Below are 16,705 nucleotides of genomic sequence, written 5' to 3' on the forward strand. Positions count from 1 at the left end.
CCGGCCCAGGTCTATATCTTAAAAGAGGTTTAGGCCAGGTGCGGTGGCTCATGCCTGTAATCCCAGAATTTTGGGAGGCCGAGGCATGTGGATCACAAGTTCAGGAGATCCAGACCATCCTGGCTAACATGGTGAAACCTCATCTCTACTAAAAATACAAAAAATTAGCCAGGTGTGGTGGTGGGCGCCTGTAGTCCCAGCTACTTGGGAGGCTGAGGCAGGAGAATGGTGTGAACCCGGGAGGTGGAGCTTGCAGTGAGCCGAGATCGCGCCACTGCACTCCAGCCTGGGTGACAGAGTGAGACTCCATCTCAAAAAAAAAAAGAGGTTTAAAAGATAAATCAATCAACTGCAAGGTATAGATCTCTTTGGGACTTCTGAGTCAGGCAAATTGTAAAAGAAGAAAAGAGAATTAGGAAAATTAGAACACTTACTAGATATTTAATAGTATTAAGGGGCTCGGCGTAGTGGCTCATGCCTGTAATCTCAGCATTTTGGGAGGCCGAGGCAGGTGGATCACTTGAGGTCAGGAGTTCAAGACCAGCCTGGGCAACATAGTGAAACCCCATTTCTACCAAAAATACAAAAATTAGCCAACCACGTGGTGTGCACCTGTAATCCCATCTGCTTGGGAGGCTGAGGCAGAAGAATCACTTGAACCTGGGAAGCAGAGATGCAGTGAGCCAAGAGTGCCCCCACTGCACTCTAACTTGGGCAACAAAGCAAGACTTCATCTTAAAAAAAATAGTATTAAGTAATAATTTTTTTTTTTTTTTGAGACAGAGTCTTGCACTGTCATCTGGGCTTTCGTACAGTGGCATGATCTCAGCTCACTGCAACCTCTGCCTTCCTGGTCCAAGCGATTCTTTTGCCTCAGCCTCCCTAGTAACGGGAATTACAGGCACCCACCACCACACCTGGCTAATTTTTTGTATTTTTAGTAGAGATGGGGTATCATTATGTTGGCCAGGCTGGTCTTGAATGCCTGACCTCGTGATCCACCTGCCTCGGCCTCCCAAAGTGCTGGGATTACAGGCGTGAGCCACCACGCCCTGCCTAAGGAATAATTTTTAATTTTTAAGTATGATAATCATGTGGAAATTAACCTTTTGAAAGAGGTCTAAACTTTCAGAGATGTATATTGAAATATTTGTGGAGGAAATGATATGATGTCTGGGATTTGCTTCAAAATATTTGGTGAGGGACAGGGTGCAAGATAGGGATATAGAGGACACAAGACTTGAACTTTTTCACCCTGTTTGGTTGTACTTTCTGAAGTTCTATGGACTAGATAGTCACACAGGGGTTAAGCTGTGTGCTGTGGCTCATGCCCGTAATCCCAGCACTTTTGGAGACTGAGGCAGGCTCATGGCTTGAGCCCAAGAGTTTGAGACCAGCCTGGACAACATGAAGAAACACCATCTGTACAAAAAATTAGCTGGGCATGGTAGTGCATGCTGGTAGTCTCAGATACTCGGAAGGCTAAGGTAGGAGGATCGCTTGAGCCCAGGAGGTGGAGGTTGCAGTTAGTTGACATCGCACCACTGCACTCCAGCCAGGGCAACAGAGCAAGAGACTCTGTCTCCAAAAAAAAAAAAAAAAAGGTGGAAATAATATCACTTGGCTCTATTATAGAAAACCACCTCAGTCAAGGTATCTACCCTTCTGATCATCAGTTTGTTCTCTTATTTTAAAAGGGCCAAATCCCTTGCCTACTTCTTAAAGCAAGGAAATGTTATCATAGGAACTCTGAAACACTCTCTATACGCATAATGTTGAGGGGTGGATAAAAGGAAGGTAAGAAGTACTCAGTTATTATTTAATGAGTGCTTTTGATGATAGCTAATTTTATTGAGCAATTACTATGTGGTAGGCATTATTAGCAGGGTTTCATGTGCATTAACTCATTTAATCCTCAAACAACCCTGTGAGACAAGTATGAACATCTTTTTATAGATGGGAATACTGAGTCAATCAAAGGTTAGTTAAGTTGCCCTAAATTACACCATTTAGGTATTACAGTGATTTAGGTATCACTGGCAGGCAATGGAGTCAGGATTCACAGCCAAGCAGCCCTATACTCTTAAGCACCACATTCTGCTACATATTTATTTGATGTATTTTTGCTTATTGATATTTGTTATCAATCAATATTGATTATTGCTATTTATTTGAAGGCTCTGATAGGAAAGATAAAGGAACAGAAAGGCCTATATGGAAACATTTGGACACCTGGTCAGGCTAATAATTTAGTTCCTCAGAATAAACATATTTGTGAAATGTATATTAAGAGGAGCTAAGGACTGAAGAGGGAAGAACAGAATGGAGGAATTAAAAGATCACCGAGTCAGTGCTTTGATCACCTTATTGTCCTAAGCCCTTGATATCCCCACACTCATATGCCCCCTCAGCCGAATAAAGCCCATGAAGTTACCAGAATATTTAACTATTATGTATTATTCCCCAAGCATTCCCCTTGAAGGAATCACTCCCATAACCAACCAAGGGGCTTATCAAGATATAATTCCCAATCATGTACACTAAGTCATCTTTCAAAGATAACTTGTGGAGAATACGATTTCTTCATCTAATGATTATCCAGGGGGCTTTGGCATTTCTTACCAACTCCCCTCCCTGGCAACTGCCTCCCTTCACATGGCTTCAGAGAATTTTCCTGCTAACAGAGATGGCTCAGGAAATAGCTATAAACACCTACTATCTCCCTTCCCAGAGCTTTCTTTAACAATAAGACCCTTCTCTTGGCCATCATTTCCATCATTATTTTGACTTCTCCCTTGTCCCTTAAGTCCAATTAGCTGATTGGAAACCTTCCCACATAATCTGCCATTCTTGCTTCCTTTCCATTCCCAATGCCACTGGATTTGGCTGGACCCCATAGTGAGCGAGGAAGTAAAAAGAGAATAGCTAGGCAGATAGCTAGGGCAAAAATTCCTCAGTAGAACTTCCTTTCTAACAAAAAGCAGCCCAAGAAAACACATGTCTTCTAACAAAGAGCAGCCTGGAAGATTGTGCTGCAAACATAGACAAGGAAGCTGGAAGCTTGCAGCCAGGAGCTGCCGCACTAGAAAGGGGTACCTGGGGCCAGGCATGTCCACCATGAGGGCTCCATCTCCCACTTTTTTTTTCTTTTTCTTTTTTTTGCACATACACAGTAGGAAAGCAATGTGGAGTAGCTCAGGCAAAGGACCCACCTCCATAATAAAAGGCTGGGATGGGGGCTGCCAGAGATTTGCACTCTATGCAGATGGCACACCTGGACTTAACTGTTTTTTCACACCCTATGTAGGTAAAATACTGCCTCCCCACTAGGTCACTTATAAAAACCCTTTCATTTTACTGTGGGACGGCAACCCTTTTTGGGACCCCTGTCTGCAACAGAGAGCTGTTCTCTTTCTTTCACCTATTAAACTTCTGCTTCTGCTCTGACGTCATCCTTGGTGTGTCTGCATCCTCGATTTCCTCAGCTGTGAGACCAACAACTTGGGCACCCACCCAGGCAACAAGGCCTTTTCAATAAGGGAAGTAGTAAAGTGTTTTCAATCCCTGTTGCCAAAAATTGGCCTAAGCTTTCCCTCTAAAAAAGTAACCCAAAGCAGACATAACAAATATTTGCCATATTTGATAATAAGCCAATAAATTATCTGCTAATAAGTGACTGAAATATTTAGCACACATCTGCCTTATTCTGACGACTGATCACATTTCTAGCTCCCCTGCAGACTAAAACAATATGCTTTCCTTCTCTACACAAGCAACGCTTTCTGCAAAGGCACAAACTTTACATCTGAATACAAATGCAGCACATTTTAATTCTGCCTCTCATTCTCCAGCAAAATCATGGGGAAGAAGGAAAGCATCCTTAGTCAAAAGGGGTACAGGGACTTAGAACCTCACCATGCTGCAGTCATGCAGGCAATAGAGAAAGATGGCGGTGGTTCCCCGGGGCAGTGGTGAACAAGTTTCCCTCTCAAGCAAGGAGACAGGGGCAGCACTCCTACCACCTCCCCAGGTATATAGGAGTTAAGAAGGAATTGCTTAGGCAGATAGCAAGGGCATGGGAGTCCTGGGTAAGGCTTTTCTTTTTAATGAAAAGCAGCCCCAAATCATTTTCTAACAAAGAGCAGCCTGCAAGCTGGGAGCTTGCATAGGTGAATGCTAGCAGGAACTAAGGACTAGACATTTTCAAACTGGTGGCTCCATCTTCCCTTCCCTGCCAGCCAAGTGTATTGTAAGGAGCAGACAAGATGGCTCTGATCAACTGGAAAGCCTATTTGCATAGTAAAATTAGGGTGGGGCAACCAGCCTTCCCCACACACTATGTAGACGTCATATCTGATGGAACCAGTCTGTGAGCCCTATGTAAATCAGACACCGCCTTCTCCAACCTATCCGTTATATCTGTTTTGGTCCACTGCCTCCCCACTTTTCAGATGTCTCTGTCTCTCTCTCTCTCTAAGAGCTGCTCTCCTCTCTCCTTTCTTCTATCTATTGAACTTTCCACTCCCTAACCCACCCACATGTGTCTATGTCCTGAATTCTTGGCGTGTGACAATGAACCCCAGGGTGTACACCGCAGACAGCACAGCCACTTCACCAACAGGGACAGCAGCTGTCACATGAACTGGAGAGGAACTGGAGGTGAGTCCGATGTCTTGGAATTTTGAGGAAAGTGGGTAGAAAGTTGCCAAGCAAGCTGAAGAGACAAGCAAAAGGGATCATGTTCCAGAAGAATCCTTAGCAAGACAACAGTCAGAACTTCAATCAAGGTGATTGGTCTGAAAGGGGGGAATAGAATGTAAATAAAATACAACCATGCGAAACCACACGTATGTTGTTGAACCTTATGTAGACACCAACTGTGAAAAAGTCAGCTTGGATTATTGATGAAGGACATTCAGAAAACCACAATTTTGCCATGCTTATTTAGAGAACAGAGACGGTGGTGTTATCATCCTATAGCTCAATTGTAAAACTGGGATGACTAGATGTCCCGAGACCATTCTATCCCTCAGCCCTCTCGACACTCACCTAAGAAGCTTCCACATTTACCACTTCTCAGTCATCGTAAGGATGCTGCATGTCGTAAGGATGACTATGGATGATTATGGGCATGTTCTACATAGAGAACATGAAAAGTCACAATATTTTCTTTTATAAATTAATATTTTGGAATTTATATTAGTTCCCCTAAATCTAAATAACCATGGGAATATTGACAAATTTGATTTTCCAGAACTTTAAAGCTGAGGCTAGACACTAACCACAGTGACTTTATCTACGTAGTACCACGCTCTACCAGCTGGGATGTCTGGATAACAGGTTCCCCAGATTGCAGCCTCCCTCCAGCACCAAGTAGGATTACGAGTCTGTTTGGTTTCATTTCAGCTACGTAGATTTGACAAATTTTGTCACCTCTGGACTTCGGTTTTCTCATACGTAATATGATACATTGGCCTGAATGTTTTCGGAGAACCTTCAGTCTCTGTGAGTCTCTTCACTGAAAAAACTGTTGACTTTCTTTTTTTTATTGTTCTGTTTTTCTTTTCAATGTCAAAAAAGCACTATGGTAAAAGTCTTTCAGTAAAACTTGAACCTTGGGGCTTGTTCCTGACTTTGACATGTTAAACAAATGAAAGAACTGTTTTCAACTGATTAGTCATATCCTTCAATTCCTACGGGAATATGGGTTAGTTGTGCATGAGAAAGTCAGCCAACTTTGGCATGAAGATATCTTTCAGGTAGGTAGGCCACCTGTGATGAAGTGAATCATGGAAGCAAGTCTATTTTCTCGTGGCATAAATACAAGCCTGAAGACTACACATAAGCTGTCATACACGTACCTCCTAAATGCAATTCCTCAGAAGTGACATGCCATCATCATTCACATTAATGTCTATTTGTGCAACTACATTGTTTGAAATAATCAACCAATTTATCACAATAGATATTTGGGAGGAGTGAGCGAGCGTTCTCTGTACTAATGAAAGAAATGACATTTCTGTTTACCATTTGTCAGTTTTAAGTAGTTAATAAATGTCTGTAATGATTTTCATATTTTGATATGGTATTCACTTGTAAGGGTATGCAATTTTTAGAAGTTATGGTGAGAATGTTTCTTCCATAACATTCAGGTTTGAAAAGTTTTAGGAAACTATTCATTATGTCTCAAAAGTTAAATGCATGATCAATGAAATTCCTCTTATTGGTTGCAGTTTTCTAAATGTAAGTAATGCCTATTACTTTGATATTTAACTCAAATGTATTAACAATAATTGAAAGCTTTTGAGTGCTGCAGGTTAATAAGAAGCCTGAAAGTATAGAATAATCATCTGTATGTTAAAATTTTTATTCTTAAAGCCAAAAAAACAAAGTAAGAATTATGTCAGTGTTTCTAACTGCCTACCCAGATCTAGCTCCTGATTGATAACTGTCAATAGAGTCAAACACGCCTTCCTAAGGCCAGCTCCACTTCTCCAAAGCAAGTTCCTCTCACTTTGCCACCCAGAAACCACCCGGGAACCTGGAATCTAAAGAATGTGTTTGCATTATCAAAGAACTCTCCCTCTCCCAAAGGGTCCACCCTGGGATTCCATTCTAGTGACTTTACAAAATGCTTCTAATTACTCCTTAGTTAGTTCCCATAATCCGTTTAAGGACTTGTTTACTTGTTAACAGAGAGGGTAGGAATTTAGCCTTAGCAGTCTGTGTCAGTGCAACATCATAAATAAGATAAACATTACCTGAAGTGATCACAATGTTCTTGAACATCTGAGGCAGACAGAATAAAGCGTGCGTCATCTTCCTTCTGATTTTCCAAATGAGCACACAGGAGAGGCCACTCTAAAGTCACCCTGGGAATGTGTCTGCCTCCAGCCCCATTCACAGCCCCTGGCACTGGCTTGTCATTAGATGGTGTTCAATGAATGCTTGTGGAATCGAATTAACACAACGTGGATTTACACCCTTTCCTGTCAAATAGCTACTTCTAAAAAATATACAGACCTGCACTTCAGCCATGCAATGCCTTTAAGATGTTTCATACTCTGATGCAGAGGAAGATGTCTCTTGCCATTAGAGAACCACACTGAGAAAGATCAGACAAAATCACACCAATAAAATTCATTTGCAATTATTGCAGCATGCACCAAGTCCAAAACATTTCAACCTACACTTTATTAGCAAAAAAGAAAACTGTCAGGCCTCTGAGCTCTGAGCCCAAGCTAAGCCATCATATCCCCTGTGGCCTGCACGTACACATCCAGATGGCCGGTTCCTGCCTTAACTGATGACATTCCACCACAAAAGAAGTGAAAATGGCCTGTTCCTGCCTTAACTGATGACATTGTCTTGTGAAATCCCTTCTCCTGGCTCATCCTGGCTCAAAAGCTCCTCTACTGAGCACCTTGTGACACCCAGTCTGCCCACCAGAGAACAACCCCCTTTGACTGTAATTTTCCTTTATGAACCCAAATCCTATAAAACGGCCCCACCCTTATCTCCCTTCACTGACTCTCTTTTCGGACTCAGCCCGCCTGCACCCAGGAGAAATAAACAGCCATGTTGCTCACACAAAGCCTGTCTGGTGGTCTCTTCACAGGGACGCGCATGAAATTTGGTGCCGTGACTGGGTCTTTGGTGCCTGACGTCCAGGCATTCTTTTACACATCGGTCCCTTCCTAGTCTCTGTGTCCAATGCAGCTCATCCCAAATCTTCCTCCTTTCCCTCCCGCCTGTCCCCTCAGTCCCAACCCGAAGCGTCGCTGAGTCTTTCTAATCTTCCTTTTCTACAGACCCATCTGACATCTCCCCTCCTCACCAGGCCCAGCTAGGTCCCAATTCTTCCTCAGCCTCCGCTCCTCCACCCTATAATCTTTTTATCACCTCCCCTCCTCACACGGGGTCGGCTTACAGTTTCGTTCCGTGACTAGCCCTCCCCCACCTGCCCAGCAATTTACTCTTAAAAAGGTGGCTGGAGCTAAAGGCATAGTCAAGGTTAATGCTCCTTTTTCTTTATCAGACCTCTCCCAAATCAGTGAGCGTTTAGGCTCTTTTTCATCAAATATGAAAAACCCAGCCCAGTTCATGGCTCGTTCGGCAGCAACCCTGAGACACTTTACAGCCCTAGATCCTAAAAGGTCAAAAGGCCGTCTTATTCTCAAAATACATTTTATTACCCAATCTGCTCCTGACATTAAATAAAACTCCAAAAATTAAATTCCGGCCCTCAAACCCCACAACACGATTTAATTAACCTCACCTTCAAGGTGTACAATAATAGAAAAAAGTTGCAATTCCTTGCCTCCACTGTGAGACAAACCCCAGCCACATCTCCAGCACACAAGAGCTTCCAAACATCTGAACCGCAGCGGCCAGGCATTCCTCCAGAACCTCCTCCCCCAGGAGCTTCCTACAAGTGCCAGAAATCTGACCACCAGGCCAAGGAATGCCCGCAGCCCAGGATTCCTCCTAAGCTGCATCCCATCTGTGCGGGACCCCACTGGAAATCGGACTGTTCAACTTACCTGGCAGCCATTCCCGGAGCCCCTGGAACTCTGGCCCAAGGCTCTCTGACTGACTTGTTCTCGGCTTAGCAGCTGAAGATTGATGCTGCCTGATTGCCTCAGAAGCCCCCTGGACCATCACGGATGCCGAGCTTTGGGTAACTCTCACAGTGGAGGGTGAATCCATCCCCTGTTTAGTCAATACGGAAGCTACCCACTCCACGTGGCCTTCTTTTCAAGGGCCTGTTTCCCTCGCCCCGATAACTGTTGTGGGTATTGACGGCCAAGCTTCAAAACCCCTGAAAACTCCCCCATTCTGGTGCCAACTTGGACAATACTCTTTTAAGCACTTCTTTTTAGTTATCTCCACCTGCCCTGTTCCCTTATTAGGCTGAGACACTTTAAGTAAATTATCTGCTTCCCTGACTACTCCTGGACTACAGCCACATCTCATTGCTGCCCTTCTCCCCAACCCAAAGCCTCCTTCGTGTCTTCCTCTCGTATCCCCCCACCTTAACCCACAAGTATAGGACATCTCTACTCCTTCCCTGGCAACTGATCACATGTCCATTACCATCCCATTAAAACCTAATCACCCTTACCCTGCTCAACACCAATATCCCATCCCACAGCATGCTTTAAAAGGATTAAAGCCTGTTATCACTCGCCTGCTACAGCATGGCCTTTTAAAGCCTATAAACTCTCCTTACCATTCCCCCATTTTACCTGTCCTAAAACCAGACAAGGCTTACAAGTTAGTTCAGGATCTATGCCTTATCAACCAAATTGTTTTGCCTATCCACCCCATGGTGCCAAACCCATATACTCTCCTATCCTCGATACCTCCCTCTACTACCCATTATTCTGTTCTGGATCTCAAACATGCTTTCTTTACTATTCCTTTACACCCTTAATCCCAGCCTCTCTTCGCTTTCACTTAGACTGACCCTGACACCCATTAGGCTCAGCAAATTACCTGGGCTCTACTGCTGCAAGGCTTCACAGACAGCCCCCATTACTTCAGTTAAGCCCAAATTTCATCCTCATCTGTTACCTATCTCAGCATAATTCTCATAAAAACACACGTGCTCTCCCTGCTGATCGTGTCCGATTAATCTCCCAAACCTCAATCCCTTACAAAACAACAACTCCTTTCCTTCCTAGGCATGGTTAGTGTGGTCAGAATTCTTACACAAAAGCTAGGACCGCACCCTGTAGACTTTCTGTCCTAACAACTTGAGCTTACTGTTTTAGCCTAGCCCTCATGTCTCTGTGCAGCGGCTGCTGCTGCCCTAATACTTTTAGAGGCCCTCAAAATCACAAACTATGCTCAACTTACTCTCTACATTTCTCATAACTTCCAAAATCTATTTTCTTCCTCACACCTGATGCATATACTTTCTGCTCCCCGGCTCCTTCAGCTGTACTCACTCTTTGTTAAGTCCCACAATTACCATTGTTCCTGGCCCAGACTTCAATCCCGCCTCCCACATTATTCCTGATACCACACCTGACCCTCATGACTGCCTCTCTCTGATCCACCTGACATTCACCCCATTTCCCCATATTTCCTTCTTTCCTGTTCCTCACCCTGATCATGCTTGATTTATTGATGGCGGTTCCACCAGGCCTAATCGCCACACACCAGCAAAGGCAGGCTATGCTATAGCACAAGCCACTAGCCCGCCTCTTAGAACCTCTCATTTTCTTTCCATCGTGGAAATCTATCCTCAAGGAAATAACTTCTCAGTGTTCCATCTGCTATTCTACTACTCCTCAGGAATTATTCAGGCCCCCTCCCTTCCCTACACTTCAAGCTCGAGGACTTGCCCCAACCCAGGACTGGCAAATTAGCTTTACTCAACATGCCCCGAGTGAGATAACTAAAATACCTCTTAGTCTAGGTAGACACTTTCACTGGATAGGTACAGGCCTTTCCTACAGGGTCTGAGAAGGCCGCCGCAGTCATTTCTTCTCTTCTGTCAGACATAATTCCTCAGTTTAGCCTTCCCACCTCTATACAGTCTGATAACAGACCAGCCTTTATTAGTCAAATCAGCCAAGCAGTTTTTCAGGCTCTTAGTATATTCAGTGAAACCTTTATATCCCTTACGGTCCTCTGTCTTCAGGAAAAGTAGAATGGACTAAAGGTCTTTTAAAAACACACCTCACCAAGCTCAGCCACCAACTTAAAAAGGACTGGACAATACTTTTACCACTTTCCCTTCTCAGAAGTCAGACCTGTCCTCAGAATGCTACAGGGTACAGCCCATTTGAGCTCCTGTATAGATGTTCCTTTTTATTAGGCCCCAGTCTCATTCCAGACACCAGACCAACTTAGATTGTGCCCCAAAAAAACTTGCCATCCCTACTATCTTCTGTCTAGTCATACTCCTATTCACCATTCTCAACTGCTCATACATGCCCTGCTCTTGTTTACACTGCCGGTTTACACTGTTTCTCCAAGCCATCACAGCTGATATCTCCTGGTGCTATCCCCAAACCGCCACTCTTAACTCTTGAAGTAAATAAATAATCTTTGCTGACAGGACTATGCTGAATTTCCTTAGGCACTCCAATTAGATGTCCTAGGTCCTCCCCATTCTTATACCTTTAATACCTGTTTTTCTCCTTCTCTTATTCCGTTTAGTTTTTCAATTCATACAAAACCCTATCTAGGCCATCACCAATAATTCTAAATGACAAATGTTCCTTCTAACAACCCCACAATATCACCCCTTACCACAAAATCTTCCTTCAGCTTAATCTCTCCCACTCTAGGTTCCCACACCGCCCCTAATCCCACTCGAAGCAGCCCTGAGAAACATCGCCCATTCTCTCTCCCTACCATCCGCCAAAATTTTCACCGTCCCAACACTTTACCACTATTTCATTTTATTTTTCTTATTCATATAAGAAGACAGGAATGTCAGGCCTCTGAGCCCAAGCTAAGCCATCATATCCCCTGTGACCTGCACGTACACATCCAGATGGCTGGTTCCTGCCCTAACTGATGACATTCCACCACAAAAGAAGTGAAAATGGCCTGTTCCTGCCTTAACTGATGACATTGTTTTGTGAAATTCCTTCTCCTGGCTCATCCTGGCTCAAAAGCTCCTCTACTGAGCACCTTGTGACCCCCACTCTGCCCGCCAGAGAACAACCCCCTTTGACTGTAATTTTCCTTTATCCACCCAAATCCTATAAAATGGCCCCACCCTTATCTCCCTTCCCTGACTCTCTTTTCGGACTCAGCCTGCCTGCACCCAGGAGAAATAAACAGCCATGTTGCTCACACAAAGCCTGTTTGGTGGTCCCTTCACACGGATGCCCATGAAAAAAACACCTGAGGGTCAGCACCTTCTCTAGGTCCCGGCACAGGACTACCTGAGCCATGGAGATGTTCAGTGGGTTGTGTAAATGACATTCCTTACATGGAGATGAATTGGCACATGGGGTCTAAAAGCCATTCTGTAAGACATATTACAAAAATAATTGTTTTGGTACCTTTTCAGACTGTGCATTTAAAAAAAAAAAAAAAAGCCTTTGGCCGCTGGGTCACATGTACCAAACAGTAGTTCATTACTATGCAATAAGGCCCCGCCACACTTACTAATTTTATACCAAGAGGATGAAATAATGTTGTCTAGGGAACAGGATAAGAGGAAAGGGGTTTAGGAACTGAGAATTTTATTCTGGCTCTGATGTTAATTTTCCTGTGACCTCAGCCAAGTCCTATAAATTGTTACTATCTGCAAAGTGAAGATAATGGACAAGTCTCACAGGATAGTTGTGGAGATTAATTAGGCAGCTCATTTGAGATTCAAAGGGCTGTGAGCCCACAAGAAAAGTCCTGGGGAAGAACAAAGGCGGGGCCCACGCTTCGTTTCAGCAGGCCGGGGACCACACCAAAGGCACTTCAGGGATGCATTTGGTGGCACCCCGGTATTTGTTAATTAACTGGTATTAGGAAGTCATTATGGTTACCAGGGGTTAATGGAAAGATTGAACTTGCTAAAACGGGCCATAGAGGCATAAATCGAGGGCTCCTTTGTTCAAAGGAGGATTGGGCCCTTCAGCGTTAAGCCTAACTGGAGTGTGCTTCCTGGCCTCGCAGATATCTTTTGGAAATCCAAAGCAGGCTGTTGGTAGCATGAACATTTTATTTTTCAGTGAAAAATGAAATTTTTTACTTCTCAATATGTCCAAGACAAAAATTATTTCAGAGAAAAAAAAGAGAACAAGTTAATTAGTATGCCTTTAGTGATCCTCTGATGGAAGAGTTCCATCCCTGCATCCCTTACACCTGCAGCTAGGGGGTGAATGCTCACATGTGTGCACACACACACACATGCACACACACACACACATGGAGCTGAATGAGAAATCTAGGAAGAAGCCAGCATAACACTCAGGGAAGGAGCCCAGGGGAGTCTCCAGCTTGCACAGAAGGAACTCATGTGAAGTGCACAGCATATAGAATGAAATAAATCCCAGAGTTTTCAAAGCGAGGCTCAGCTTTGCAAGAGAAGCTCAAATGAATACAAACCAGTCAGGGAAGTTATAGAAGGAAGTGAGATGTTTGACTCTTTATGAAAGGTGTCTTTTGAGGGCAAATTTTGTGACAGTTGTAAGAGGGAGGGAGGAGTATGGATAAAGATCAAAAGTACTACATTCCCTAGGCCTGTTTCCATGTCCCTCTCTTGGTGGAGGCCAGAGTGTGCATTTCAGAAGGTGCACTAAAATCCTGACATCTCTAACCAGCCCCAGTCGTCCTATTTGAATATGGCTCTATATAGATGACAGGCATGAAAAGCCATACATACTGCAACAGCCATTCAGTCCTTGAAAGAGCACTGCAATTCTACCTTGCCAGGAGAATCCGCTTTGTAAAGAAGAAAGGAAAGAGGGAGAAAGATAACAGCAAGCCATAAATAAAGCAGGACTAAGAAATGAAGCAGGAAGATGCCCCTTGAAGGACAATACAAGATGAGTAACAGGGACCAGAACACGCTACCCTAGAATATGACATGCTGGCATTTAAGGAGACAGCAGAAGCAGGAAGGTCTCTCTGACCTTCTTCCACCATTCTGCCATGAAAGAATTCTCTGGCCTTTCTCTAAAATAAGTCATAAGACTCTCATTACAGAAGACTGCTCCCTATATTGGGAGGAAAGGAATGAAGACACAAAGACACCAAGATGAATCTGAACAAAGGCCTTGCTAACTTCCCCTCATTTTATAACCATTAGGTCACATCCACTTGGTCCAATCATATTTCTGCGTGACTGTCCAAGTCTTCATCAAACCTAAACATCCAGAGATTCCCTGTTTCTTTGGACCTTCATTTCCGAAGGCTCCCATGTTACATAAAACTTACATTAAACACATGTATGTGCTTTCTTCTTGTGCGTCTGTCTTCCGATATAGTGAGTCTCAGCCAGGCACCTGCCATGGCTGAGAAGCGTAGTCTTTTCTCCTCTAGGCCCCCTTTCTGCCCATTCCACTGGCTCGCACAAAGTATTGGAATACTTATCAAAGTGTCGAGTTCTAGTCACAGGGCAGTAGCTACCTTCTAGGTGGGCATCCATTATTTCCACTTAATTCTCACGGCTTGAAGACACACAGTATGGTCTCGAAATGGATTAATGTCTGGAAAAGCCGATGGCGGGCCTGACGCTATGCTCTCCACAACACGGATATTCTGTATCTAGACCTAAGTGCCCTCCAGAGGGAAAAGACTCATTTTTCAAGATTACTATCTCTGACATTAAGAACACTGAGCTGGGGTTTAAGGTTGCTTTCTCTCTGGTCTTGGAATTTCTGTGGGTTGGGCTGACAAACCCTGCCAGTTGTTAGGGGCAGGGTAAGGGGCAACCATTTTTCTTTAAAGTAAGGGAGGCCTTTCTCTTCCAGCCTTGCAGGAGCCTTGGTTGTCTAAGGGGAGTAACCTGGGGAAAGATCCTAAGTGCGGGATTTATCGTCACAGCCACAATGGAAAGGGAAGCCAGCTCCCACACACCCAAGGCAGTACCAAGCCTGTTCTTCAGAAGGAGCCCTGCCCTCTCTCGGCTCCAGTGTCTCTATGGGAAGCTCTGGGCTCCCCAGCAGTGTCCACTGGCTGGCCCTGTAACTGCAGCCCACCCAGTCTTGTCTTCTCTAAAGAAGAGCATCACCGTGTCACGCAAAATCCTCCAACACTTTGACTACGTCCTACCACAACAAACCTACAACGCACATACTTGGCTTTCCAGATTTCTCATAGCATAGCTCTGCCCTGCCTATTCGGAAGCATTTCCCACTATTTCCCCAAACCCACTGGGGCCACTTGGGCTTGGCAGCGCATCGTCTTCCCCATGATCACGCCCTGACGCACCTGCCTGAATGTCTCCCAGCAAGTGGCTTGCATTTCCTGAGGGATCAGACCCGTCCTGTCTCCCTACTGAAATCCTTCCCCAAAGGCCTTCACTGACATTGCCATGACCCAGGGAACTCCCTCGGCATGGAATTTCTTGGCCATTTGTATTTTTGACTTCAGGGCTTCATGCTAAGTCACTGTGTTTGCTCATCACCGTTTTTAAAGAAGACCCTGCCCATCACCCTTTCTATCTCCACCTTGCTTAATTTGTCTTCCTAGCATTTATCATTACCTGAAATTAAGTTACATAGTTATTTAATAATTTTCCCATGATCCTGGTGATAGATATATCCCATGATGGCCTGTACTTTGTTTATATTGTAAACACGGTATGTCCCCATTGTCTATATCTGCACGGAAAACAAGAACACAATCAACCACAAATGTTTGCATGGCACCTATGTTGGAGCACACCATTCTAAAAGCTTTCTTTATTTTATTAATTTAATCCCCACAATAATCTGATGAGGTGAGTGTAATTCTTTCTTTCCTTTTTTTTTTTTTTTTTTTTTTTTTTGAGACAAAGTCTCCCTCTTGTCCCCCAGGCTGGAGTGCAGTGGCATGATCTTGGCTCACTGCAATCTCCCCTCCCTGGTTGAAGTGATTTTCCTGCCTCAGCCTCCCAAGTAGCTGGGACCACAGGTGTGCACCACCACATCTGGCTAATTTTTTTGTATTTTTAGTAGAGATGGCAGGCTGGTCTCGAACTCCTGACCTCAGGTGATCCACCCACCTTGGCATCCCAAAGTGCTGGGATTACAGGCGTGAGCCACCACGCCTAGCCAAGGTAAGTATAATTATTACCCCACTGACAGATGAGAGAACTGAATAACAGAGGGTGTGTATAAAACCCTTATGCACACTGCTAGTATGTGGCCGAGCCAAGACTCAAATGCAAGAGGGTTGGGTCCAGAGCTCGAGAGTTTAGCTGATGGATGCTATGCGTACTCAATAATTCCTTTGAATGGTCAGAATAGTAAAAATCATTTTCTATCAGCTGTAGGTTCCTTATGGCATGGAAGCACACATGCACTTTCTAACCCCACCCCCATCTCAGATCTAAGCAGGTAACATGACCCTTAGTAAATTCAGTGCCCCAGGACTAGCCAGTACCACATGTATCTGTGCACATGACTACGTGCACACGGCTGAGAAAACTCTTCACCAGCTCTTCAATCTCTGCTCCATACATCAAGGAACACTTGGGAATTCCTTTGCAGAAAGAACTTTAAAAACAAAAATGATGCCTATTAATATCTAAGTCTCTTATCAAGAAGTGCTCAGGCGCATGACCTGTAGAAGCCTGAGGGTAACTTGGATTTAAAGGGGCCTGGATCCCAATGCCATTATCTTGCCAAATGACCTTGAAAAAGCCTTTAGTCATGTGCACCTCAGTTTCGTCACCTGTACAATGATGATGACACTGGTATCTCCTTCCTGAAGTCTATGTGCCTCAAATACAGTAAGCATGAAAAGGCATTAACTATCATCATTATTAAATATCATCCACGACTCACATCCTACTTGGATGGGAGGGAAGGGAGAGTTCTGAACATGAGACAAGTGGACATAATACAGACTGTCTAGGATTTTTTAACCCTAAGGTTGTATGAAGATTTTTACCTACAATATTAAATAATGCCATTTGTATGTTATTCCACAAACAGTTATTGAGTGGCTAGGATGAGAAGGGATGACCTACAGTGGTAGATCTTAATCCTAATTCCTCCTTTATCATGATTTTGATACTACAGTGTTTTGAAAC

The 16,705-nt window shown here is 44.1% G+C and overlaps 1 protein-coding gene across 1 annotated transcript; it reads left to right on the forward strand.

The window, feature by feature from the left end:
- The first annotated feature begins 4,442 nt into the window (after nt 1-4,442).
- LOC131383248 (uncharacterized) lies at nt 4,443-15,324 on the forward strand. The gene is made up of 2 exons (XM_058437505.1): nt 4,443-4,659; nt 14,439-15,324. The coding sequence occupies exons 1-2, from the start codon at nt 4,539-4,541 to the stop codon at nt 14,726-14,728; spliced, it is 411 nt and encodes a 136-aa protein (XP_058293488.1). The 5' UTR covers nt 4,443-4,538; the 3' UTR covers nt 14,729-15,324.
- Nucleotides 15,325-16,705: the final 1,381 nt, after the last annotated feature.

This window comes from Hylobates moloch, unplaced genomic scaffold, assembly GCF_009828535.3.
Source record: "Hylobates moloch isolate HMO894 unplaced genomic scaffold, HMol_V3 SCAFFOLD_4, whole genome shotgun sequence".
Lineage (NCBI taxonomy): Eukaryota > Metazoa > Chordata > Mammalia > Primates > Hylobatidae > Hylobates > Hylobates moloch.

Bases quoted from the DNA above. Each gene is read 5' to 3' on its own strand.
- LOC131383248 (XM_058437505.1), top strand. From the start codon at position 4,539: ATGTGTCTATGTCCTGAATTCTTGGCGTGTGACAATGAACCCCAGGGT. The intron at 4,660-14,438 runs GTGAGTCCGATG...TTTCTCTTCCAG, and splicing joins GAACTGGAGAGGAACTGGAG to CCTTGCAGGAGCCTTGGTTG.